This window comes from Propithecus coquereli, unplaced genomic scaffold (genome assembly GCF_000956105.1).
Source record: "Propithecus coquereli isolate 6110/MARCELLA unplaced genomic scaffold, Pcoq_1.0 Scaffold461, whole genome shotgun sequence".
Classification (NCBI taxonomy): domain Eukaryota; kingdom Metazoa; phylum Chordata; class Mammalia; order Primates; family Indriidae; genus Propithecus; species Propithecus coquereli.
The window spans coordinates 1,271,954-1,299,688 of NW_012150408.1; the positions used below are offsets into that span (position 1 = coordinate 1,271,954).

Sequence of the window (27,735 nt, forward strand, 5' to 3'; positions counted from 1 at the left end):
GTAACCTCGAACTCCTGGGCACAAGCGATCCTTCTGCCTCAGCCTCCCCAGTAGCTGGGACTACAGGCATGTGCCACCATGCCTGGCTAATTTTTCTATATATTTTTAGTTGTCCAGCTAATTTATTTCTATTTTTTAGTAGAGACGGGGGTCTCACTCTTGCTCCGGCTGGTCTCGAACTCCTGACCTCGAGCAATCCTCCCGCCTTGGCCTCCCACAGTGCTAGGATTACAGGCGTGAGCCACCGCGCCCGGCCTGTCACTGTATGTTTTAAAAGGTGTTGTAAGGGCTGCATAGTATTCTGTGATTGATATATCACAATTTGAATACATTCTCTTATTTTTGGATTTTAGATTTTCAAGTTTTCATTATATGTAAATATATATTATAAGGAGCTGTAAATATATATTATAAGGAGCTGTAAATATATATTATAAGGAGCTATATGTAACTCTGAGCAAATCTTATTATTTTCTTAAGACAAAGTTTTGGAAGTAGAGTCCAATGTAAGGACAAGGGCATGAACATTTTTCACACTACAAATATTAATAGTTCAGTGTATATGCCAGACTGCTTTGTAGAAAGGCGTTATCTGTTTACACTCCACTATTAGTGAACAAAAATTTCAGTGACATCCTGCCTCACCAGCAATAAATAAGATGGAAAAAGTCTTTTCTTAATTTGGCAGATGGAAAATCAATTTCTTAAAATTTGTATTTCTTTGATTATTAATGAGGTTGAATAGCTTTTCAGAAATATATTGGCCATTTGTTTCTCATGTTGTTTGCTCATTTAAAAAATATTTATTTAGATCAGTGGTTTTTCTATTTTTTTCTTTGTCCTTTCTATTTTTAAATATTCTTTATATATCAAGAACATTTATCCTTCATCCACCATAATATATGTTACAGATATATTCTTTTGTGTTTTACCTCTACTTGGTTTTGATGCTTTTAGATGTACAAAACCATAAAATCTGTATATTCATTCAAATTCTTCTATATTTTCCTTGTTGACGTCTGTCTTTGATGAAAATTTTATTTCTGGCTTAGAAAATGTTTTCCTATTCTAATCTGATACTCTGAATATATCCTTATAGTTTCGTAAGTTTCTGCAGTAAAAACCTTACTTTAAAGCATTTAAGTCATCTTTAAAGCATTTAAGTCATCTTTAAAGCATTTAGAATTTATTTTGGTGTAAGTATAAAGTAAGGTGCCACTTGGATTCTTTTCCACATAGCCTCTTTTCCCAATCATGTTTGTTTTGCAATCCACTTCTTCCCCATTGGTCTGGATTTTCTGATTCCGTATACACTATCTGTTTAGTCCTACCTGTTCTGTACCCAGTACCACCCCCAAAAATGTTCTTTGCTTTATATTTGAATATCTGATGGATCAAATTTCTTCATTCTTAGAAAAAGAACTAGCTCTTACTATCTGAATCTTTTTTTTGTGTGGATAACATTTAGAACTATCTTTCCAATTTTCCTTAAAAACCATCCTGTTGGTACTTTAATTACAAATATTAATATATTAGCCTATGAATGAATTGAGAAGAATTTATATTTTCCAGTATTGGGTTTTTTTTCAATAGATGAGTTGATTGTACCCTAAAATACAGTCAGAATCTAGATGGTGTTTCTCAAAGGTGAGGACCTGTGGTCCCCAAGAGATATTGACAGACATTTAATAAATTAGATAATCCAGTGTGTGCTGGAAGTAGGGACGAAGGAAATGAAGAATCTGCCTTTAGATTTTTTTTTTCCTAAACCAAACCGCATTGACTTAACCTTTTACATGTTTTAATTTCACTGATTTTAGTCAACAAGTATTTATTGATGGCCTATCATGTGCCAGGCTTTTGCCACATTGGCCTTGAAAAGATGAAGAAAGCATAGCCCTTGCTCTGAAAGCCTGAACTTGGTTAGGAATGAAGAATGTATGTGGAACATGCTGAGTATCCATAATCCAAAATCTGAAACTTTTTTAACACCAACATGCCACTCAATGGCTATGCTCATTTTGGAGCATTTTGGATTTTCAGGTTAGGGATGCTGAACTGGTAAGTATAATGCAAATATCCCAGAGTCCAAAAAAGTCTGAAATCCGAAACACTTCTGGTTCCACGCATTTCACATGAGGGATACTCAAATTGTAAAAGGATAGCTCAGGGTAGGGAGTAAGGAGATGGGAGCATGGGGTCCCAGGGAAGTTTCACAGGACAAGACAGGCTTGTGCCAAATCTTGAGGAAGAATGGATGTTCGCTGAGTCTACATGTAGGTTGGAAAAATTTTTCACGAAGAGAAAATGTGTACACTGAGAAATGAAATAATGTGATTTGTAAAGTAACTTCAGGCAATTCAATGTACTCGAAAGGTAAGATGAAAATTTGGAGGAGCTGGGATGGAAAAGGCCTTAGAGCAGGTCCCCCCAGGGCAGAGTCAGCTGTGGTAGCTAGCCATCCTTGAGCACAGGGCTGCTCTGTGGAAGCCAGGTTTTTTTTTCAGACTTTGTTGCAGATTGATACTTTGTAAAATGCAATGCACCTCGATAACTAGAAATATGAAAAAATACAACCCTCAAAATTTTTTTATTATTATTATCATGACAAACTAAAATTAGTTTGTCAAATGGCTGTAAAAGTTTCTCAATATTTGTTCTCAGTTTATTTGTCTCTTGGGGACTAGTAACGGCCAGTTCTTGAACCCTTCTGTGCACCACACTTGAGTAGCACTGTGCTAGCCTCCCAGGTCAGAGGGAAAGATCTGGCTAGGGGCTGGGAATTTTACAACAGATCATTTTAAACACAAGTCAAGCTATGCCTGTGGGATAGTGTTGACGCAAATAGCTGGTGCTTGGAAGACTAAGAACTGCTATTGTAAGTAATGCTGAGTTACTAAAGGGAAGTTACTAAATATTTTACTCATATCCTTACAATTGCATTGTTTGAATCATGTGCTTAAATCGCTATTAAAAAAAAACCCTCTCGTCAAAATAAGTGTATAAAATGAAGTATCTTAAGGCAGTTTTTTTTTCCTTCCCAGCTGAAAGCAATGGTTTTCAACCTTGGCTGCATATTAGAATCAAGTGAGACTCTTCAGAAGCTACCGATGCTGGGTCCCACCCGCTCAGATTAGTCTGAGATGCAACCCCAGCATTAGGATTTTTCAAAGCTCTTTGCTGATTCTAACACACAGCCAATTTTCTCCCATACGGGATATGCTAAAGATGCATAAAGCTTTCTGGTTGAGAATAAAAGAATATAAATATAGTACAGTCATCGGATTCCAAAACTGTAAGTTGAATTTAAATCTGATAGCAAAAGACACTAAATTTTTTTCAGGCCCGGTGTGGTGGCTCATGCCTGTAATCCCAGCATTTTGGGAGGTCGAGGCTACTGGAGACCCAATTTCTAAACACAGAATGAGAAATAAAAATAAAAAAGTTTTTTTGAAGTGTAGTAATTTTGTGTATGCTAAATGCTGTAAGAGTTTTCTTCTAACCCTCCGAAATAACATTATTTTAATTACAATTAATGGTATGCATATCTTTCAATACAGCTTGTTTAATATCTAGAATATGTAATATAGCTTCAATAAATATCCTTATAAACGAAAGCTCGTGAAATCTTGATTCTTCTGTTGCTTACTTCACCTGATGTCACCCAATTATTACTATTACAGCAGTGATGGCAACAATATTTAGGTGTCGTACGAATTTCCAAATAAGATTTGCTTAGAACAGCTTGCCATGAACGTGCCTATTATTCCATAAGGCAACTATTACTGGATTTTTAACATCTAATCTCTTGAAATTATTTATTCAAATATTATTTCAGAATATTTTCTTGAATATTTATATGTTTTTGGAACATTTCTTCAAAGCATTTTAGATTTTTTTTTTCTTTTCTATTTTGCTAGTGTGCTCTTCATGTGCTGAAAAGTGAACATTCAGTAATTCACTCATTCAGTAAAGAGCTTTTGGGCACCACCTTGCCTGTGCTAGGCTTGGAGACGCAAAGTTGAAGCCCCAAGTCCTTCCAGTAAGGACCAAGACACCAGCATGCCACTGGCTTCTGATACACAGGTGGGACGGCTGTCACATGTGCAAAATGGAAATGATTTTGTCCCCTCCCCCTACAATTTCAAGTGGGGCTTTCAATTGTGGATATGCCATTCTTACTTGTTTAAACATCTCTCTCTCCCTTCACTTCTTCCCTGTTTTTTTTTTTAAGAAAGTTAAAATATCAGGGTGGAAAAAAAACACTCTAAAAGTAGTTTTACTATTTTGGGGCCATGCGCCGGCCATTTAATCCATTTGAGCCTCAGTTTGCTCTGCTGTAGAAAGGTGGTACCATCCCTGCCTTGTCCCTCTGAGTTGTTGCAGGGATTACGAAGGAAGTTACATGTAACGTTAACATCCAAAATTTAAATACACAGCTTAAGGGTAAATGGGCATTATAAAACAATCTTAAAAAGAACCCGCGTGTGTGTGTTTTCAGAAACATGAAGTTTCTGAAACCCCAAAGTGAAGTTACACAAAAGTTAAATTCCACGGACGTTCGCGTCCATGATGGATTTTTCACTTTGTACTCAGCTCCTGAAAAACAAACTTCCTGGCTTTTCCTTTCCTCCTACGGTTTCGCCGCGGCCGGGCCGCTTCCTGTGGGGAGCCGCTCGGCCGGGCCCCGCGGCGGACCCCCCCTTCCGCACGCGCGCACGGCGAGGCCGACGGCGCAGTGAGCATGCTCGCGCCCCCTGCGGGAGGGCGCCGGCGCCGCCAGGCCGCGGAGCCCGCATGTCCGCGCGCTCGACTCGCAGCGGGCTGTGAGGGAAGCCAGCGAGCGCGGCTTTGTCCCGGGAAATGTGCGGCGGGTTGTCCGTTCTGACTCCTTCTTCATTTCAAAGAAAGACTTGTAAGGACTTCTGAGACGATTTTTTAATGCTCGGTCGAGGATACAGTACATATACCGTCCACCAGTGAACCCTTGCAGGGTTTGTGGGAGTTCCATTTTTTTGTGTGCCTTTTTTTTTTCCTTACTTTTACATACTTTGTTTTGATCATCTGAGGCCGGGCCTCTGCCTTTGTGAAGTTGAAGAGAAGAGCCAGGAGCTACTCAGCAACAATTGATTTTTGAAATTTACTGTTTTGGGGCGAAAGCAAAGAGCTGGTTTTCTTTGCTAGCCCAATAAATGCTATTTATGAAGATGGACCTGTTGAACTACCAGTACTTGGACAAGATGAACAACAATATCGGCATTCTGTGCTATGAAGGTACATGTTCTCTTCTAGACTTTTCTGCTCTTTTGCTTGTGTAACGGCCACTCCTCTTTGAGTGTTCTGATTGCCTTCTGAGCATTTTATTCTCTTTTCTTGGGACTGTAGGGTGCTTTGCAAGGTAAATGTTTATCCTGTGCTGTTTCAGTACAAAGTTTGTTTGGCTCTTAGACTTCGGGGTTACAGTGGAGAGGGCTGGACCGGAGGCATTGAAATAAAAACAATTAAAAGTTTGCTTTATGCTTGCGACATATTAACTCCTTCAATTTTTAACTCTTTAAAATTTATATCTTTTTTTGCTCTACATAATTGCCAGTAAAGGGGGGAAAAAAGAAAATTTATGTCTTTTTAAATTTCCGCTTGTATTTTCTTTAGGGTAAGAACTTCTGGGACCCAAATACAAGTTAAACATGTCCGTGTGGTTGGGGGTGGGGAGGGGCTTTGATACTTCTTTTGAAGATACCACCATCTACAGCGTTCCTGTTGTAGTCCATCAGCCCTTTGGGTTTTCATGTAAAGGGGAACAAAAAGTTACAGTGAGTTTTTGTTTTCGGGAGTGATTGTCCGGAACAATGAAGAATTTTTCTATTGAGTTGGGGGAACTGGAAGGGCACTCATGTCACAGAACACAGACCAGCTCTTTGTCTGATTTCCCATTTCCTGTACAGCTCTGAGAGTTCTGACATTGAGGGATGTTCCCTCCACAGTCTGGTCCCTTGTGGAAGTGATTACACAACACAGCCACCAGAACGCTAAATTAAAAAGAAAGAAACAAACAAACTTGCTCTGAATTCTTATTACTTTCCCCCAACCGTGAGGTTTTTCCTTACTGTCTTGTAGTGTTTCAAGCTATCTCTGGTGGATTGTAAGAGAAAACGTTTTTCTTAATCTGTTGGAACGTTATCTACGTGCGATTTGAAAACGTGGTAATGGCCTGGGTTTGGGTGGCTGAGAGGCATCTCTGGGGGAATTCAGAGTGGCAGGAAGAGTAGTTTTCGTTGTAACCACTCAAATCAAGGAGACCTTTCAGATTCTGCAGGAGCTGTTTCTGTTTTTTCTCCTGTAGTGAACTGAACATTGCTCTTGAAAAAGAAAACAGTTGCAAAGCTGATTCACTTGTATTTTTCATGTAAAAATTTCAGACCCGTTTCCTAATCCGTTGAAAATTTACCCTTTGCCCATCAAAGAAAACAATATCATTCATTTTGTTTTTTATTTAACTCTGTGGATAAGGTTCTTGTACTTAAAGTTTTCTTTTAAAAAGGGTATTTTTTTTACTCCTACTAGTTCCAGTTATGACAGTTTTGGTAAATTGCTTTCTTTGAAACACCTCTGTTAAGTATCATCTTGCTTCCAAACTGAGTCATTTAAAAGGCAGACTTTTGAAAGGTGTATGTGCAAGTGATTGGGCTTATTTCCTGTAAAATTAACATATTGCAGTTTTTTAAACTATTTTTTTGTGAGAACAAGAAATAAAAACTTTTAAGGTAATTTCTGTTCTGTTGTCTCTGCCAACAAGTAATATGATATTTTCAAAAACAAAACACAGTATCAGCCTAAGAGGAGTATAAGGATTGTTAGGAAATTGATACCAGATTAATTTTTCATGTCTCCAGTTGGTGGTGAGGAATAGCTTATGGAAGGCTTGTGCAGGTCAGTTTCTCGTCGTGTAGCATGTAATGTACATCTAGTTTTCCTCCCTTCTCCCTCCTTATTTGGGAAGAAGTAACTTTGATTTTGAAAGTTGAGTAGGTATATAGGATAATAAGCTAAAATCTGTTTGGTTTAAACATCTGCTCCTACTTTCTTTATTATGAAAGTTAACATTATTTTAACACCAAAATAAATACACAGGAAATGAAGAAAAGCACAGCAAAATATGAGTGGTGTTTATAGTGAGTTGTTTATGTCCTAGTGGTTTTCTCAGTGTAAACACTGCACACATCTGGTCTGAACTCCACAGGGTGTTTTGAAAATGGGCATAAATCATACATGGGATTTTTTTTTTGGTAAGAAAAGTTGGAACAGTTATGGTTCTTTTAAATTCAACATTTTGAGAATATACATTTTAAACATGTCAGCTCCCCAGCATTCCAGGGAAGTTATTTGGAAAATGGAATGTGCAGTTGGTAGGCAGCATTTGATTTCATTTAGGGCCCAGCAAGTTCCATACCTCTTAAGAATAAGGGACAGATTAATTTTCTCACTTTTTGGTTTTGAAAATTAAGTTGTGGATGGTTAATCTTATCATCTAGGTTAGTTATACCATATTCCTTAGTGGTATTAGACACAGCTCTACTCTGCAAAGTAAACCGAGTCGTCTGTACCATCTTTCTTCAGCCTGTAGCCACTTATACACAAATAGATCTTTTTAGCTAGTTATTTTGTTGCATACAAGGTCTTCCTGAAGTCTCACTTTAAAACTGACTATAAAGTGTTTAGATGTTGACTCCCTGCTGTGTAACTGCTTCTTGACACCTGCCTTTCCCCATAGTTGTCTTCCGGCATAATTGAAAAGAGAATCAAGGAAAAAAGGTAACCACACAAATAGCAGGTTTGGGTGGGGGCCATGGGGCCTTTTAGAGCATGAGAAAGAGAAGATAGGCAGAGAGCCGGAAGAATCTGAGTCTGGCTAACTTCTGGAAACTACCTACTTACCTTCACTGCTGATGAGCAGATTAGCAGAACGGTGCTTGTGTTAATGTAGCTGTTCAAACCCTCATGGTTCATTGCTACCATGCTCAGCAGTTACCACGTCACCGTCCAGTTGTACCCACTTGCAGCCCAGTTTTTGCCTCTGTCTCTATGAAGGGGGTCATAGGCCAACCCCAGCCCTCATTTTTTTCCCCTTCGAATTCCTGAGAATACCCCCCTAGAAGGATGAAAGCCTCATAAAGGCAGGGCATTCTCTCTTGGTGACCGCTGCATCCCTTGGTCCTTCCAGAGCACTTGACTGGGCTTTCAGGAGTGGTTTAGAATGGAGGCTAACTCAAACAAAACAAAACAAAACAAAAAAAACAATCACTGCAGTCTCTCCAATGGCAGTTGTAGTTGCTACTGTATAATTTAGCACTTAATTATACATTGCCTTGTATTCTCTAATTATCTAATTATTGCAGAGCTATGTAGGGCCTTAAACATCATCTGATACCTTTGCCTTGTTTTTGCCAAGGAAACTGAGGCCCAGAGAGGTAGATTGTATGTTATTCAGAAAGTTTATTCAGTTTACTTAGAAAGTTTGTGTCAGAATCGAATTGAGGTTAGAACCCAGTGGTTTTGACTGTTCTATGATTCTTACACCATACTGCCTCTCCAAAATTATTTTGTGTCTTATCTCCTCATCAGCACCTTAACGTTAGGGATCATGCTCTCCCCTGGGTACTCTCAGAGCCCCCAGCACAGGGATAATAACATCCTAGCTTACAGCGCAGTCAAGCCTTTCTTCCATTTATTGTCCAGAAGTCAGTTGTGGTCCAAGTTCCCAGGCTGCTGTGATGTTCAGGAAAGAGTAGGTAAGATACTCTAGGTGACCAGCTTCGTTGGAATGTGCTCTCCCTGCTGCTCTGGCACTTAGCTGTGCTTTCCTTTTTTCTGATTGTGCAGACGAGGAGGGCCTGTGTAGATGCCAGTTCACAAGGAGTGAGTTCCCGAGGGGGCAGGTTAGACCACCGAGGGTTCTCAAGATGGCTGACGGTTCTATTTACATAATTACTTGGTGCTGAAAACTTAGGTCCTAATAAATGTGCTCATGGTTGACTGTGGCTTTAAGTTGCTGTTAGTGATACTTTAATTATAGGTTAAGAGCCATTAGTGTGTAATTTGGTAGAAGAATTCTCTCCTCTTATTTAATAGTGTGATTTACGTTGGGAGAAAGTAAGAAAAATTGCATATTGTGTTCCCCTCAAAGCTTAAGAGTATTCTGAGTTCTCCAAGTTTTAGAACTGTTCATTGTTTTAGAACATAGTTATCACTTGTTTCGTCATGGGCTACATTTAAATTAATTGTCTGGAATTGAGAGGAAAATGCACACAGGAGAGTTGATGAGTTGAGTGAGACCCTGTGATCTTTTGTTTTCTGCCAGTCTCACCACCAGCAGCTTAATGGAGTCCTGCTTTCATTGTTCTTTGTCTGATGAGCTCTGAGGCATCAGGAAACTTGGAGTGTTGGATCCTATTAAGGTGAAAAGGCCACAGAGCAGACCTATTTTGTACCAGGCTCCGGTCCCCAACCTTGCGTATCAAGTGACAAGCTCTCGATCCGGGATGTATTCTGAGATAGAACATCTGTAACTATTTTGCTGTGGATATTCATTTTACTTTAGCTTTTTACTTGCAGGAAAGAGTATCCAGTGAGGAAAGGGAGCGGGGAGAAAGACAGACAGAGACAGGGAAGATGGGAGGCGCTTGGTTCACAAAACATGCCCAGGTGAGCCCAGGAGCTCTCTATGAGAGATCCAGCCAGTTTGTATTTCCTCTAATTACAGTTTGAGGCGGGAGGGTGTGATTATACCCTCCTTCCTTCCAGCTCCCCACCCTTGTTTCTCAACCCCCTTCTGAAAGAATGATTTTGCTCGGCTGTTTGTCTCTTGGAGCCTGCACTTGGCTGGTGTTGGAGGCAGATTTGCCTTCCTTCCTTCCTCCTTCCCTCCCTATTGTCTGTGTCGCCTTATATTCCTCTGGTGCTCGGGTTTGTTGCTGTGAGGAAGGTTAAAACATGCCATGAAGATACAGAGAAATCCTTGGCACAGGAGGAGATTCCAAACCTCTCAGTGTAGTTTAGTTCTGCTTGACTGTGAGGATGTTGCAGAAAACTGGATTTTGTTGTGAAGAAAATTAGATCCAGATTTAGCACTTCTGCATGTACGCAATATATAAAAACCGTCTCACCAGGGAATGTTTCTGGCAATCTCTGTGTCATCTCTAAGTGTCTAACATTTATTCAGTGACGATTTATATTTAGTGGTATTTATGTATTGCATATTTAGTTCATGGCAACCATTTTTTCAGCCTTACTCAGCAACCTAAGTTTGTAGCTCTTTTATTTTTTAATGAACTCATATTTCAGCTCCTCCTCCCCCCAGAAAAAAACCTAACCATGGCTCTTATTTTTAAAAGCATGGCCTGAAAATGATTTTATTGAATACTTTCTTCATTTGTTCTCTCTCTTTTGTGTGTGTCTCTCTCTCTCTCTTTTTTTTTTTGACTTTTCTGAATGTTACTGTTCTGCTAAGTTCTAAGGAATTATTTGTCAGTTTGCTTCGCTATCTTGCCTTCTTTATTGCATTTTTTTCCTTTTTCTTGTTTTTTTAGAATTCTGTAGATTGTTTTAATCTCAGGGTATTGTATATAGGATATGTTTTAATCCTAACAATGTGAGTCACGACTAGTTGAAAGACTGTTTATTTACCCTAAATAAAATAGAAAATCTATTCTTAAAGTCTTTAATTTGTTGCTATTTATAGGATCTTTCCAAACTCTTAACATTTCACCATTTTGTTTGCAAAGAAGTCTGTAAATGTAACAAACTGAAATATATTTAGTAAGTGATCAGAGAAAACTCAGTACTGTCCTTTTGTTTCCCAGTATCCATTCTCTTCAACGTTTATGGAATGCCTGCATTCTGCTAAGGAATGCATTAGGAGTGTCTTTCCTCTCTCTCAACACTTTTTGTTATGAAATATACCATACATTCAGACAAGTACATAAAACGTGTAGTCTGTAGTTAAAAATGTGAGCAACCTTGTAAATATGGCCAGGTTGTAAATAGTAACTCGCCTCTTCCACGTTTTCTCTCTTGATCAAATCCCTCTTGACCCAAAGAGGTTATCACAATTGTAATTTACTTGTCTTTATACCTTTCCTACCTATGTGTGTAATTCTAAAAAATTGGCTTAGTTTTGTTGGTTTTTTAAAAAGCCCTATATAATTGGAATTATCCCATATGTCTTTTGTGTCTTTTTTAGGACACAAGAGTAGTGAAAGTGTCCTATGAGGTTGTCTTTTCCACATGAAGCTAGAGTGTGGAGACTCTTGGCCGTGGAATCCATGCTCCGTGTCCCAGCCTCGCTTCCCATCCACCTATGGCTCCATTGTTTACTAGACAGAATTGATGACACTTAGGGCTCAACTTTTTTTTTCCGTTAGTATTTTCTTCACATTCTTCAACACCTGTTGAAGCCCTCTCACCCTTCATACTGTGATGGAAAATTGTGAGTTAGGAAAATTCTGCACTGTTTTGTAGAGTGGAAAGTGGGGACAGTTCTGGAGATACATAGCTTAATTAGGGTCTGAACAGTGACTTTAGTTCTGCATTAATAAGCAATTTGCTTAAAGGCTAATACTTGTTACAAGTCAACTTTGTTGCAGTGCCCGGTTTCTTTGGATCTTAATCCAGGGACTTTTGGTTACACAGAAAAAGCTTAAATTGCTCCAGTATTCAAACAATACTCTTCATTGTGTAGAGATGGCTGTTAGGGAGCAACAGATATCTAAAACAATAGTTCGCATTATGTACCATCTGAAATTATGAATGAAAAAGAATTATCCATATGCATGGCCCTTGATTTTTGTTTTGTATCTGTTTTACATGAAAATAGCTGCCTGTTAATTCTTCCTAGCTAATGATTCGATTTTAATAGAGTGAATTCCAGAACTTAATGGTTTGATTTGGATGTGCTCTGCCAAGCAATCTAGCGAAGTTGTTTACATGGCCTGTAGTCCAGCTGGACAGAGTCTATACTTCTTCCTTGATAATGGTTAAGGGAGCAATGAGTGCAAATTTCTGGACGTTTTCCCCCCTTTGAAAATAAACACATCTTCCATTATGTGGCAGCACTTACTAAAGTGACAAGGGATTAATTAAAATTTTTATTTTTATGTCAGCAGCTTTTTCCTTTACCCATTTTATTTCATTCTTACTATGTGTGCCCTTTTAAACTATTGTTTTCCTGATGAGCCACTGATAAACTATTGGCTGACCCCACAAAGAACCCTTGTTTTATTTTCCTGCTGAAAAGTTATGACCTCGTTGCTAGTACTTAAAATCACCCATGAGAGTGATTTGGGGTGATTTTAAGGGGTATGTAACAGCAGTTGTACTAGGCTTTAAGTTCTTTTGAGTAGAGGGTAAAAGGGATGGAAAATAGTAGTCATTCTAAGTATAAAACCCATGTAAAGTTTTCTAGCATAGCTCTGCTGAATTCAAAATAGGGGGTGATTACCACCACTTTCTGGAGACCAGGGTAGGGACTTTTTTTCCGTTAGAGGCTTCATACCGATGAAAGATGACTGACATTGGTAGGGGAAGAGGTGGCATAAAGTTCCAGAACTAACCGTGGACATCAAGCATCACTCTTGGCATTAGATACATTTAAAAATATATGTGTGTGTACTGTACTTGGTTCTGTATCTTTTCCTATAAAGAGAGAGAATGTAAGAGGGCCTTCTTACAGAGCTAGAAGAATCCTTACGCATCCTCTAAGGAGAAAATAGAGGAACCACCACGTCGTCTTGCTCTCCTGCCCGCACATTCTTCTGAATCCACCTCCATCCTATTTCCTTCTCTCAGGGTAGGGGTAGGTCAGTAAAAGGTTAATTTCTCTGTTGGTGCTCACAGTTCCAGCCCTTCTGGCCTCAGGGACTTATCAGTGATCTGTTTCTTTTCCGATTTCCCCTACTTCCCCTCCTGGCTCTTTCTCTTCACCACGTGCTTATACACAAGTCTCTCCCAACCTGGAAATTAGACAAACCCTTCCCTAAACCTGTCCTTTCCAGCTGTTAGATTGTCTTTTCCTTGCCATCCAGCTTACCAGAAGAAGGCAGCCAGTCATCTCCACTTGCTTCCTGCCCATTTCCCCCTCAGTCTGCTGTTACCTGATTTCTGCTTTCACAACTCCACCGAGATTGTTCTAGACAAGGTCACTAAATGATATCCTTGTGGCGATTTCATTAGGCATGGCTTAGTCCTTACCTTAGTTGGTCTCTTCCTGCCATCTGGTGCTGACTCTTTCCGAATTCCTAAAATTCTTACCTCTTTTGGCGCACATACTTCTGAGTACCCACTCCACTGAGAGCAAGGTGCTGGTGAGCAGCATCACTCCTGGGGGCTTCATGGAGCTCTTGGTGGGGTGGGGGTGGGCAGACATGAGGCAGGCTGGTAAGCATGAAGAACAAACTGTTGTTGAAGTTTGAGAACAGATGGGAAGGGACTAAGAGATGACGTAGACATAGGACGGGCTTAGAGAGATGATAATTATGATGGTGGTCACGGAGGAAAGAAGTGGTGAGATGTATGAGACACTTAGAAAAGTGGCGGGGCTTGGTGATGGATTGAGCAGGGGAGAAGGACATAGGGAGGGAGAAGACACAGCAGACATTGGGGGTGCTTCCCACCTCCCCATGCTGCCTTTTGCAGAGACAGGAAACGGGAAGAGGACTGGGTTCTGGGGCAAGACCACAGGTTTACCTTCAGATATGTTGAGTTTAAGGACCTTTGAGATTTCAAAGAAGAGGTAAGTATTAGAAAGTTGGGTGTCAGAGGAGCTCAGAGGAGAGGCTGCTGCTGGAGATATTACAGTAATTTGGAATAGAGAATAAATAAATGAAGCTTTGAACAAGAATGGTCATCTAGGAGCAAAGGCCAGAATAAGTTGAAGAGGTCTTGGAAACTCATCATTTCTTCGTTAGGTCTCCATTAATTTTCCTATTTATCACTAAAATAATGCCATAGCCGACCCCTGCTCCTAATCTCATCCCCTTCCAGGCCTTCATCCATAGTATTGGCAGAGTGTCCTTCCTGTTTACTGCCCTGATGTCACCTGCCAGCCTTCCCTCACCCACACCCCGTAGTCCAGATGTGTCAAGACTGCTTCCTGCGTGAGCCATTGCTGCTCTCTGCTCTCTCCCTGTGCCTTTCCCTTGGCTCCTGTTCATCTCTCAAGGCAGGGGCTTCTTCCAAAAAGTGACCCCCTCACCCTACCTTCCCGGGAGGCTGGGTGTTTGTATTTTCATGTTATCATACTTCTGCCAGAGACTTTATCTCGCTGTGTTATAAACTCACCTTTCTGCCTGATTCCAGTTTCTGGGAGGGCTAGGGTTTTTGTCTTGCATCTCCCCATTCTTAGCACCAAGCAGGGGGTGTCTGCTTCTGAATGAATCTAGTCCAATGTCTTTTCATTAAAAATAAGGAAACATTGAAATTGTGTGATTCACCCAAGGATACTCCATTAGTTGGTGATACAAGTGAGTTTCTTACCTTTTAGATGTTGTTCTTAGAGGAAAGAAAGATAGCTGGGAAACAGAGGGATAGCAAGAGGAGAAGAAAGGAAGAAAAGACCTTTTCTCAGTTTCTGTGGAAAAACATTTGAAGTGGGCTGGTTGGTTGGGAATAACTGCCTTTGCTCATCTTGCTTTCTAGTTAGTTCCTTGACTCTGGATAGTCTTATTAAGTGAACTCACCGTTCATGGGAAAATACTTAATACCCATTATATGCCAGGCCACAGATTCATGATCTGGGGATAGAGCTGCTCGCAAAACGGACGGCAAGGTCCCTGACCTTATGGAGCGTTCTAGCAGGGAAGGGCAGACCGTGGACAGGTAAAGAAGATGACTGAAAAGTTACCACCATTTGATGTCTGTCAGCTGTTTTGCTGTTTAGACTAGCTCTATCCAAACTTGAAAAGTAGCTGCTTTTATTTTTATACTTTAGAATATAAGTTTGAGCAGATGATTTATTTCCCCCATGGACTTGTGACAGATTTAAAAGTATATTAAAGAAACTTGTAGAAATTTCCTTTGGAATCTTAGAAATATGGAGTCTTTTACTTGGTTTGTTACCTGTGGCCTGAGAGTTGGAGTCAGACTGCGTCACTCCGTTGTATCTGTCTACGCTAGTGGGAACTAGCATTTATTGAAATATTATTAACTTTTACAAAATTTTTTATTTTTTCTTTTTGAAATACTAACTTAAAAAAGATTAAATGGCTCATTTGGGTTCTAATAGGAATAAAATATATTTAGAATTACAAAATCCAGTGAATTTAAAAAGATTTAAGAAATGGATAGATTAGTTATATGTTCTTAAATTACTCTGGTCAGACCTAAACAGATATTGTCCTGAATAGAGATACTGCAACACCCCTGGGGGTTTTCTGATTATGAGGTTGTGCGAATAGAGTATCTGGTGAGGGCTAGATAAAATGCAGACCTTGGATAATGGGCTAGGATTTTCCATCTGTTCACTTTTCTTCTTTCTTTTTTTAATTTTTATTGAGGCATAATTATTTATAGTGAAATCCTAAGGGTATGGCTTCATGAATTTTTTCCCTTATTTTTTTCAAAAATAAATCAGATTGATTTAGAATTTTAAGAGTTTATCACACATACAAAAGGAGAGAGTTCACTAACTGAGAGACCTCCAACCAAAAAGTGGCACAAAGTCTCACTTTTATAGCAGTCAGAGCACAATTTATAGAGCATAACGGAGGAGTGATTTTTACCTTTTTCATGCATGGCTGTCATGTATTTTTTAAGGCAAACAGCTGTTCAAGCTGATTTGTCCTTAGCTGATTCATCCATGTTGTTGTAGTAGTTTGTTCTTTTGTTGTATTATAGTTCATTGTGTGAGTATAGCACAATTTGGTTATCTCTTCTAAGGTTGATGGATATTTCAGTTGTTTACAGTTTTTGACTATTATGAATAAAGTTGCTTTGAACATTTTCTTATAAAATGTATTACTTTAACCATTTTTATGTGTACAGTTCAGTGGCATTAAGTACATTCACTTTGTTGTACAATCTGCACATTTTTGTGGACATATGCACTCGTTTCTTTTGAATAAATATTTATGAGTCAAATTGCTGGATTATTGGAAGTCTTTAGTTTTTTAAGAAATTGCCTAATTGTTTTCCAGAGTGCTTGTACCGTCTCACTCCCCCAGCAGCCATGTATAAGGATTCTAGGAACTCTACGTCTTGACCAATACTTGGTGTTGCCAGTGTTTTAAATTTTAGCCCTGCTGGGGATGTATGGACAGTGTTAAGGTGTTGCTCATTGTCAGCATATAATTCATTACTTATTAGAGTACCTAGTATGATGCTGATGATTGGTACTGTGTGAAAAAAGACATACTCTTTACTTTTGGCAAGTTGTTGTCTAAATTAGAGGTTAGAATATGTATATTTCTTGCCTAATTTCAGGGCAGAGGTAGTGATTTCAGTACTGTCAAAGGAGAGGTGGTTTTTCCAAATGGGTCAATCTAAGCCGTGGAAGCCAGCAGGCAGCCAGATTGAGGGATGTGAAAAAGCACCAACGTGGCACAGAGGACTCTTTTTTGGGAACACTTTCCTTTAGTATAGTGGTGCTTTGCTTTATCTCTTATTTGGTAGTGATTCATCCAACCACTGGGCTGTTAAAATAAAGCTCAAGGATTAAGCTCTCTTAGCTCCAGTTTGATTTATTTTCTAGAGTGCCTACCATTCCCTCCTTAGTTTCTTTCAATTTTCCTCCATTTGGAATGCCTTTCCTGCTCCTTTCTAGCTACATAATTCTGTGTATAGTTCAGGTGTGGCCCAATCTCCCTTTATGAAACTTTACCTGAAACATTTTATAGGCAGCAATTAGACTTTAACCTTTTTTCTTTTACATATATATTTTGAGAAGAATGTATCTTCTTATGGCTGCTTTCATTTCTTTTTAAATACCAAAGAAGTGCAGATCGTTGTAGAATATTTAGAAAACAGACATACATAAAGAATAGGGAAAGATTGGCCACACCCCTGAAACGACCATCATTGCACGAATTATTTTACTCTTTTCTTCTGAGTATATATAATTTAACACAAATCATAGTGTGTTTAAGTTTTTGTATTCTGAATTTTCTTTTATTCAATATTGGGAGAGTTTGCTTTGGTTTTAAAATTCTTCAAATATAATCATTAATGTCTGTATACTATTCCTGTAGTTTAGACATCATTTGTCCAAATATCTCTCTGTAGTTGGTCATTAAGTACATATCCTGTATTTTGAAGGTCTTGATAGATTGTGGAAGGTCCGATTTTATTGTAATGGGTAACCAGCATGCTTTTCCTCAGATCTTTGTCAATTGTTTGGTTCAAAGTGATCTCTCATTGTTTAAATTTGAACTTATTAGCAGTGAGGTTGATCAAATTTTTTTTTTTTTGATGGAATCCTTGTTGCAAGGGTTGATTTTTTTTTTTTTTTTTTTTGATGCTTACTAGCTTTTCACATTTGGGAAAACATTTTTAAAATTTTTAATCAATTGATTTTTCTAATTGACACATTATAATTGTTACAATTTGATGTTTCAACACACATCTATGTTGTATAATGATCCAATCTGTGATTAGTATATCCTTCACCTCATGCATTTATCATTTCTTTGTGATGAGAACCATCAAAAGCCTCTCTTCTAGCTATTTTATAATGTACATTATTTTACTATTAACCACAGTCACCCGATTTTGTGTAACAGAATACCAGAATTTATTCCTCCTAATTGTAACTTTTGTACTTTAATATTTTAAACCTTTTAAAACTTCAATGCCTGGCAGATGCTTTGTCCTCTTTCAGTGCGTGAGGTAGTTACAGCATCCTCTTTTGAATTGCTATTCATTTGGCAATTATATCATCTTGTATTTTGTTACCTTTAATGTAAATGAAGTGTGACTGATTAAAAGCAAATAAATGTAACAACTTATACATCTAAATAAGTGTTCAAACTTGTCTTTAAATAGTTGCCTTGCCGGGTGTGGTGGTGTGTGCCTGTGGTCCCAGCTGCTTGGGAGGCCGAGATGGGAGGAACCCTTGAGCCCAGGAGTTTGAGGCTGCAGGGTGCAACGATTGCACCTGTGAATAGCCACTGCATTCCAGCCTGCGTAACATAGCAAGACCCTGTCTCTAAAAATCAAAAAAAAAAAAAAAAGTTGCCTTGGAAAATTATACATTTAACCTAACACTGTAATGATCTCATTCTCAGAACATTGTTGGTTTTTAAAAGTTGGCCAGTAATTTAAACAAAACATATATATACATATCAAACACTTATAAAGCGCTTTGCCGGATACAATTCAGTATGTATACTTATAAAATGAAGAACTAGTTTTCCTATGTCATTCTGAAGCCAATTCCGCAAGTGGAATTTGAAAATACCTTTTGATTGGTGGCAGTGTTCTTTGGAATAAGTAGGTTCAAGGTATTCTAGAATGACTACTTTGAAAATGACAACAGTCATTTGCATGTTTACCGAAAAATTAAAAAATCCAATTTCACAGGGGCCCCCCCCATACAGAATCACCCCCTTTAAAGTGTAGATTACATGAGGGCAAGGCGTCTGCCACCTCTTGTGTACCTCTCTGCCAGGGGCACTTTGCATTGTACTGTGCACGTGGCAAGCACTAAGTAATGTATAATATTTGCGATCTGGAGCCCTTGTTTTAGAGGGATGAGGCAATTTTGTCATACTCAGAAGACTGACCGTCTTTGGCTTTGCCTTTATTCTGTTCAGCTGTGCATACTCATTTATGTCCCACAGAGCAGCTGGCTGTTTGTGAAGGCCGGCAACCTGTTTTTCACTTCCCTTTGTGAGTGATATGAATGCTACCTGTTTTGTCTGTAAGTGATTTTCTGTAGAATGAATGCCCCATTCCCACTGAAGAGACAGGATAACCATAGCTCACACCTACCATGGTGGTGTTGAGAGCTCAGTTCGGGAAATAATCATGGCACCTTCAAATATTTATTACTGACTTTAAAGGTTTTGAAATCTCCAGCTGTGTTGGATCCTATGTGTCATGAGAAAAACAACAAAAAAACTTCTAGTTCCTGCCCTTCCCAGGGCTTATATTTTAAGTAGTAAGAGGAGCATGAGAGACACTTGGCGAAATGAGTGACACTTGGATACATATCCACCCACACAGGTATTCATTTTGTTTTGACTTTGTGTCCTGTGTTTGCATGCATGTATTTTTTTTTCACAGTTTATATCTTTGGATTCAGAAGAATTTCCTTTCCATGTGTGATTCACCTTCGGTGTTTGGTTCCATTGCAACTGTGACAATTGCTTGACTAATTCTCACAATGCCCAGGGCTCGTTGAGAGCCTTGGAAAGATAGAGATCCATCATTTCCACGCTCCCCAGTGTTGGCTGTGTTTCTGCTGTAGCTTTTCAAAGATGATAGCTTTTTAAAAAATTAGAATTTTAATAAGTTTGCTGAGAAATAATTCATATAACATGCAATTCATTCAAAGTATACAATTCAGTAGTTTTTAGTATATTCGTAGTTTGTACAACCATCACCACGATCTAAGTTTAGAGCATTTTCATCACCCCACAGAAGAAACTGTGTACCCATTAGCATTCACTCTCCACTCTCCTGTCCTCCCAAGTACCTCATAACTACTGATCTACTTTCTGTCTTTATATATTTGCTTATTCTGGACAGTTCATGTAGATGAAATCATACAATAGATGGTCTTTTGTTAATTCATTCCTTTTTATTGCTGAATAATAGTCCCTTGTATAGCTATGCCACATTTTACTTAAGCAAAAAATAATGTGTTTTAATAAGCAGTTCTAGGCCGGGCACGGTGGCTCACGCCTGTAATCCTAGCACTCTGGGAGGCCGAGGCGGGCGGATTGTTTGAGCTCAGGAGTTCGAAACCAGCCTGAGCAAGAGCAAGACCCCGTCTCTACCAAAAATACAAAGAAATTAATCAGACAACTAAAAATATATAGAAAAAAATTAGCCGGGCATGGTGGCGCATGCCTGTAGTCCCAGCTACTCGGGAGGCTGAGGCAGAAGGATCGCTCGGGCCCAGGAGTGTAAGGTTGCTGTGAGCTAGGCTGACGCCATGGCACTCACTCTAGCCCGGGCAAAGGAGTGAGACTGTGTCTCAAAAAAAAAAAAAAATCTGTTGTAGCTCCTGGATAAAAGTAAATCCCATGTGCAGTTGAGCAGTAATACAGACTACAGTGCTTTCTTCACTCCAGCTATGGAAAAACGAGAAAAACAAGCCATTTTGTTTGTAGACCTGCATTTGGACCCCCAGCAAAATGTCACAATCCCAACCCTGTGGTATAACCCTTCTGGAACAATAGCATGGTTTATTCTTAGTATCTGAGTGGCATTTTCTGTTCTGTGATCTCGGTCTAATTTCAGATGGAGACATATCTGTATAAATAAAATTCGAGATTTTCAAACCTGTACTTTGAAAGACTTCAGAACTGAATGTCATTCAACCTAAACCATAATGGATTACAAACTAAGTGTTCTACAGTTTTGTTCTCGGTTGTCACAGAACCAGGTGAGATGGACTGCCAAATGCCAGCAATGCTGCTTAGGAGAACTACTCACAGGATCTAAAAGAAGCGGGCTCCCACAGGTGAATTATCTGACACAAATGGTAACATCTGGTTACCGTGAGTGATCCATTCTGTCACGAAGTAGCACTGGAAAAAGAAAAAGCCTCCGTCACTATTGAATTTTTGGAGAGAGAAACCTTTAGAAGTTTGCTTATGATTTTGGACATGTTAATTATTTTATTTCTTGTTTTGTAAATATTCATGAAATGAGATGTTTTAAGAGGCAGATTCACTAAAGAGCATTCTGATCTCTCTCTCTCTCTCTCTCTCTCTCCTCTGTCTACTATGCTGGGCTGTTCTTACTCTGTCCTTCAGTTACCTGCTGTGGCATCTAGAGAGTGATCACGGTTGTGGTTGTTTAATCATGAGCTAGCTGGGAGACCATTTTCCTTCTGAGCAAGTTGAGACTAGTTTCTGCAGTTCAAGTGTTAATTTCTCTTTGTTCCCTTCCCTGCTTCTCCCGTTTTTCTAGACTTTGAGAAATTTACAAACTTGTTAGTTATGGACTCTATCTTGTGGGTCTAATTCAAAGCTTTTGGGGAATGAGTTTTGTTGTGCAAAAGACATATAAGAAATATGTGGCGTAGGAATAACATTTATCGGACGTTGGGCAGATGGGAGGGGGGAGAAGGGGATGGGTATATACATACATAATGAGTGCGATGCGCACCGTCTAGGGGATGGACATGCTTAAAGCTCTGACTGGGGGCGGGGGGCAAGGGCAACATAACCTAAACATTTGTACCCCCATAATATGCAGAAGAAAAAAAAATATATGGCAGTATATGTCTTACAAGAAATATAAGGCAGCAGATAGTAGTGCCATTTTCCATATGGGGAAACTGAGGCACTAGTAGGGTGGGGAAGTCACTTCACTAAAGTTCTGAGTGCTAAAGAGGTGAACATTAAAAAAAAAATACGTAGAGAAATACAGAATTGTTTGAAAATAGAGGTGATCTTTCTTAAGGGAGGAGGTCTTTAGCTATTTCACATTTTGTTGTTGGCTGGAGGTAACCAAGACTGCCTAAATCTTGCTCTCTGAAACTCAGTTCATCAGTCATTTCCTGAGTGGATATGACTCATATAGTCACATCATCAGTTCTTCCTTCTTTCACATCACTGCCAAATCGTCACTTAGAATGTTTGATGCAATGTTGGCCAATGATAGTAGTACTCAGCTGTCAGAGTGGAAAAGGCTAGTGAGAATATACACGCTAGTATGCATAGAACCTCCTGGGGGCATGCTAGCAGTGGCGTGATCATAGCTCACTGTAACCTCTAATTCTTGCCGCCTCCTGCCTCAGCCATCCTCCTGCCTCAGCCATCCTCCTCCCTCAGCCTCCTGAGCAGCTATAGGCACACGACACCATGCCAGGCTAATTTTTTTATTTTTTGTAGAGACAGGGTCTTGCTATGTTGCCCAGGCAGGTCTCGAACTCCTGGCTTCAAGCAATCCTCCTGCCTTGGCCTCCAGGAGTGCTGGGATTACAGGTGTGAGCCACTGCACCCAGCTAGAATATACATTCTAAATAAGTCTCTCAGGTGATTCTAACATAGACAGTCCAGGAACCATACTGTGAAAACACGCCAAGCAGTGAATAGGAGCAGCTGAATGAAAAACAGTAAAAGACATTTCCACGGATTGATGAAAATAAGTTGAGGACCACTTTGGCTTTACATAGGAGCTCAGTAGAGCATTTAAATCATGATCAGATTTAACCAAAAGTTAATTTATTCCTGAATTTCCAGAAATACATTTGTCACATGAAGACTGTTGAATCTGGATAGTCATAGAAGTATTCATCAATAGGAACTTACGGAAAACTTGAGATAAAGAATATACAGTTGACCCTTGAACCACATGGGTTTGAACCATGTGGGTCCACTTATATGCAGATTTTTTTCAACTAAGTGGATGGAAAATACACTATTTGCAGGGTGCAAAACTGGCTTATACACAGGGTTGATTTTTCCTACACTTGGGTTCTACAGGCGTACTGCAGGACTTGAGCATGTGCAGAATTTGGTATATGCAGGGTGGGGGTGGAGTGTGTGACCCCTCCCCCGCTGTATACTGAGAGTCTACTGTAATTTCTCTTTAGTACATAATACCTACTTGTAACACTTTGCTGAAAATAGAATCCTTGGCTGCTTCTGTTCTGTAGGCCCTTTCTTCTGTTCCTTTCAGCAAGTTGGCAGAGCCTTCACATTATCCCAGGGGATGATCTGTTGTCTTAGTGCAGGGACTTTATTATGTGTGGGTTAATGTGGAAGCTCGGATTTGGATATGTATGAGATGAAGTCACTTTCTCCACCGTGCACTGAGCCAACCTTGGGATCCATATATGTCTAACATGAGAATCTTCAATGAGCAGCCATCCACCTTTGGCAAGAAAGGTTAATAGGAGCTATTTAAGATGTTTACTGAAATACCAAGTGTTTAAGTAAATGGATCATCCCAAGTTGGAACAGCCCAAATCAGTGTAATGAAGAAAATGCAAGAGTCTTTCAGGCTTTAGTTCTCAGTCCAACAGATGGAAACCTCTCAATTACATGAGCTCACATCTGTCTCTCTGATTCGCTGGGGCTTGTCCCATAGTGTGCTGTGGAATTGTTGATTATATAATCCCTAGAAAGCATGATTGAAGTGGGATTGACAAAGAGCTACACCCTGAAGGTTAATGACACAGAGAGAATAAGGGGCCTGGAGAACTAATCGTAAAGTATAAATGTCAGTGGTTGCAAACCACTGATCCATTTAATTTGCTAGAAGTTAATATAGTCTAGTAGACCCCAAATTAAAACGTTTCAGTTTTACTTTATTTCCTCATTAGTCTAATTCCCATTGACCTTGTGTCAAGGCTGAAACCGTTTAGGAGCCTGCTAGCATGGGAACAGTTTTAACAATGATTGTCAGTATGGCTTTAAAGAAAATGGTTGGCATCTATTAATCGTGTGATGCTGTATTTCTTTATTTTGTAAAACCACTCATATAAGGCTTTGGGAACATGGATTGAATTTCTGAAGTACCAGAACATGTATGGTGAACATTGCTGTTATTTTTCATCCAGGCGTTTGCTGCCCAGGTGTATGTGGTGGATATTTAGCACTAGCTGGGGCCTCAGCAGAGGCTGGCCTATCAAGAAACAGGATGGAAAGATAATGGCTTTTAGAGGAACATTTGTAATCAAATTCACATGTCTTGTAAAAGAGGTAAGAATGAGGGTTATGTTTGTGTAAAGATCTTTTGTTCCTAAGTCTGAAGGCTGTAGAGAACTGTAATAATAGATTTGAATCAAAAGACAACTCACAGAATAGGAGAACATTTCTGCAAATCATATATCTGAAAAGAGACTAATAATCAGAATATATAAAGAACTCTTATAACTCAACAATACAATGACAGACAATGCAATTTAAAAATGGGTAATGGGGTTTGAATAGACATTTCTCTAAAGATGTACAAATGGGGCTGGGCGCAGTGGCTCACACCTGTAATCCTAGCACTCTGGGATGCCAAGGCAGGAGGATTGCTTGAGCTCAGGAGTTCGAGACCAGCCTGAGCAAGAGCGAGACCCCGTCTCTACTAAAAATAGAAAGAAATTAGCTGGACAACTAAAAATACATAGAAAAAATTAGCCGGGTGTGGTGGTGCATGCCTGTAGTCCCAGCTACTTGGGAGGCTGAGGCAGGAGGATTGCTTGAGCCCAGGAGTTTGAGGTTGCTGTGAGCTGGACTGACGCCACGGCACTCGAGCCCGGGCAATAGAGCGAGACTCTGTCTTCAAAAAAAAACTACGTCAAACAGCCAATGCACGTATGAAAAGATGCTCAACATCTTCAATCATTAGGAAAGTGCAAATCAAAACCACAGTGAGATCCACCTAGTAAAATAGCTGAAATAAACAAGAAAAGACAATAACAAGTGTTGGTGAGGATGTGGAGAAATTGGAACCCTCATATGTTACTGGTGGAATTGTAAAATGGTGTAGCTATTTTGGAAAATAGTTTGGCGGTTGCTCAAAATGTTAAACATAGAGTTCTACTCCTGGGTACATACCCAAGAGAATTTAAAATATCCGTATAAAAATTTGTCCACAAAATGTCCATAGCAGCATTATTTATTATAGCCAAAAAGTAGAATCAATCCAAATATCTACCCACTGATGAATATGGGTAAATAAAATGTGGTATATCCATTACAATGGAATATTATTTGGCAGTGTGAAGGAATGTAGTATTGACACGTTACAACGGGGATGAACCTTGAATACATTATGCCGAGTGAAAGGAACAGACACAAAAGACACACAATCATTAATGATCCCATTTTTGTGAAAAGTCCAGAGCTGACAAATCTATAGAGACAGAAAGTAGATGAGTAGTTGCCAGGCTGAGAGGGGAGCATGGGGAGTGCCTCCTAATGGGCATGGGCTTCTTTTTGGGGTGATGGAATGCTCTAAAATTAGACTGTGGTGATTGTTGTACAACACTATGAATATACAGAAACATGTATTGGATACTTTAAATGGGTGAATTACATGGTGTGTGAAATATATCTTGATAAAGCTATCGTAAAATTTGGAGATTTGATGTGGAGAATATTGTTATTCAATTCATTCGATTCTTTGCAAAGTTCTTTCTATGTGTGTGTGTATCTGCTTACATTTACATATTTTGCAAAATATTATTAGCTCAATTACAAACCTTTCTAATGGCACCTGTGGGTCATTCAGAGACTTTGAATGCCAGACTTTGCATATGGTGTTGGGGGCATTCCCTGCTGAGCTCTGTAACCAGTGGCTCTTCTCAGAGAGCTCACAGACTGGTATTGTTATTTCCTAGCCCTCTTATGAGAAACAAACGGACATCATCTATGTTGAAATTAAGATAATCTTTACAGACAATAAGCTGTGTGTGCTCGAGTGTGGGGCCAGAAAGTTGGGGACTAGGGTGAGGAGAGAAGGAGGGGGTAGAATTCCAGGTAAAGGTGATCCGCTAGGGCCAGTGCACAGGGATGGCCAAGTTCAGGTGTGAATTTGTTGCTTTCCAGCTTTAATGTTGTCATTGGCTCCTAGTAGTCTGCCACTTGAAGTCCCAACTCTTTATTTAGCATGGCTCCATAGAAAAGGCAGCCCCAGACTTTCCACATAGACGAGTTTTAGGGGTGGCAAGTCTGATTAGAAGTGGCACAAGCCAGGGTTTTATGCATAATGAGTGTTTATTTGAGGGGGTCTTGGAGGTGCTAAAGCCTTCAGATGACCAAAGCCCACCCCATCCCTAGCCCTGCGTTAACGGGGCCTTCTGCCTTGCCTGCTGCCTCTTTCTCTTTTTTTGCCTCCTCCTCAGAGGTAACTTGCTGCTTTTTCACCTTTGTCCCATGGACCCCAGTGGCTTGGGGGTGCCACGCTGTTTCGCACCATGCTGCACCAACCGTTTCTTTGGCTTGTGGGATTCTGTTCACTGGCAGACTCCTCCTGCACACCCTTCATGATCTGATCTGCTCTGCTCTGTTGGAGGTGTGGTCCCTGTAGCCAGACCTGGGTGCACATCCAGGCTTTCCTATTTCCCGGCCATGGGACCTCAGGCAAGTTGCTGAGCTACTTTTTGCCTCCATTTCCTCCTCTGTAAAACGAAACTAATGACAGTCCCTACCTCATAGGTAGTTGGGGGGATGAATTAATGTACATAAAGCTTTTAGGCCATCTCCTGCACCAAGCACATGCTTCTCCCAGCCTGATTATTAATTCAGGCAGAGTGGGTGGCTCCCTCCTCTTTGCTCCCTCTGCACTTGTGTGTGTTCCACTACCAACAATCAGTTACAGGGGGAGTCCTGTCAATTTCCTGAAAAGTCTCCAGTATGGCCAAAACTGTAGACTGTAAGATTGTTCCATGTGTTAACGTCATCCCAGGGAGTCTGTTTTAGACAGGAGGTTAGGTTTAATGACTTAAGAGCCCCTTATAACGTAAAATCTTTACTGCCTAAAGGGGCCTCTGCTGAGGTGCTGCGTGTGGGTAGGAGGGTGGGGCCCAGGGGTGGATGGAGTGGAATAGGGGAATGTTGTACGATTGACCACAAATCAGCCTGATCTCCCCCTCCCCTGGCCCCACAGTGGCTCTGGACCGGCTCTCACCCAAGAGCCTCAAATAAGCCTGGCAGCCCTTCCACATCCACACACTGAGCATGCTGAGTTAAACTGCTGGGGAAATGGGACTTACTGCTATATCCAGGATCTCTCAAAATTAAGCTTTATTATATTGCACACCTTTAGGCATAAGGAAAACTTCTGTTACATAAATACAATTGTGCATTGTTTAGAGATGCCAACTGCTTCAACAGTCCTTGAACCTCTTTCATTTATTTTAATTTTTGCAAGTGTGGAAGTGATGTGATTATATTTTGGGGTTACCAATCCTCTTTACATCCAGTAGGGAAACATTTGAATTCGTGTTTGTCATTATGGTCCTATTTTGCATGATTAATGTAGAGATGAGAGACGGTGGGAATGGCACAGCAGCAGCCGGCGTCTGATCCTGGGGTGCTGCTGTCACCTCACCCAAGCTCAGCTGTACCTTTGAAGTGCAGGGCGAGCCTTTCATCTTTGGTCATTTTCGCTTAATGACAGCCTGGCCTTTGATCAGCTCAGTTTTCCTCTTTCTTTGGCTTCATAATGAGTCGCTTGGAGGTAAGGAGAGACCTGAAGTAGGCCCAGAAATGGCCACAACTTTTATGAGCACAATGGTTGATTGACCTTCATATCTTAAATAAATATACCAAAGGGGAGTCAGCCCTTCCTGGCTCCTCATTGATAAAATTTGCTCACGGGGTAATAATGTAAACTTAAAAAGAGAGGAGGGCGGGGAGGATAGGAAAAAATAGAAATGGAAAGCAGCGTCCCTTTCTCTCAATATTTCAAGTAGTTTAATTTGGGGGGACCCCCTTCACCCTTAATCTTGCATATAAAACTTCTCAGCATCATGGGGAGATTTTATTTAGAAAACACATTTAAGTTTTACATGCTAATAGAATATTGGTTTTTGGACTAAATGTTATGACTATTATTTAATCGTCTCTTTTT

At 39.9% G+C, this 27,735-nt stretch overlaps 1 protein-coding gene across 2 annotated transcripts in view; it reads left to right on the plus strand.

Annotated features, from left to right (window-relative positions):
* VGLL4 (vestigial-like family member 4) overlaps nt 1–27,735 on the plus strand; it is a 158,118-nt gene that overhangs the window by 67,727 nt on the left and 62,656 nt on the right. The window contains exon 1 of one of the 2 annotated variants that reach the window (XM_012655160.1): nt 4,736–5,274. The exons of the other annotated variant lie outside the window; for it this stretch is intronic. Within the exon in view, the coding sequence (XP_012510614.1) occupies nt 5,193–5,274 (82 nt within the window). The 5' untranslated portion in view covers nt 4,736–5,192. Of the gene's footprint in view, nt 1–4,735; nt 5,275–27,735 lie in introns of those variants that run through there. 2 annotated transcript variants of the gene reach the window in all.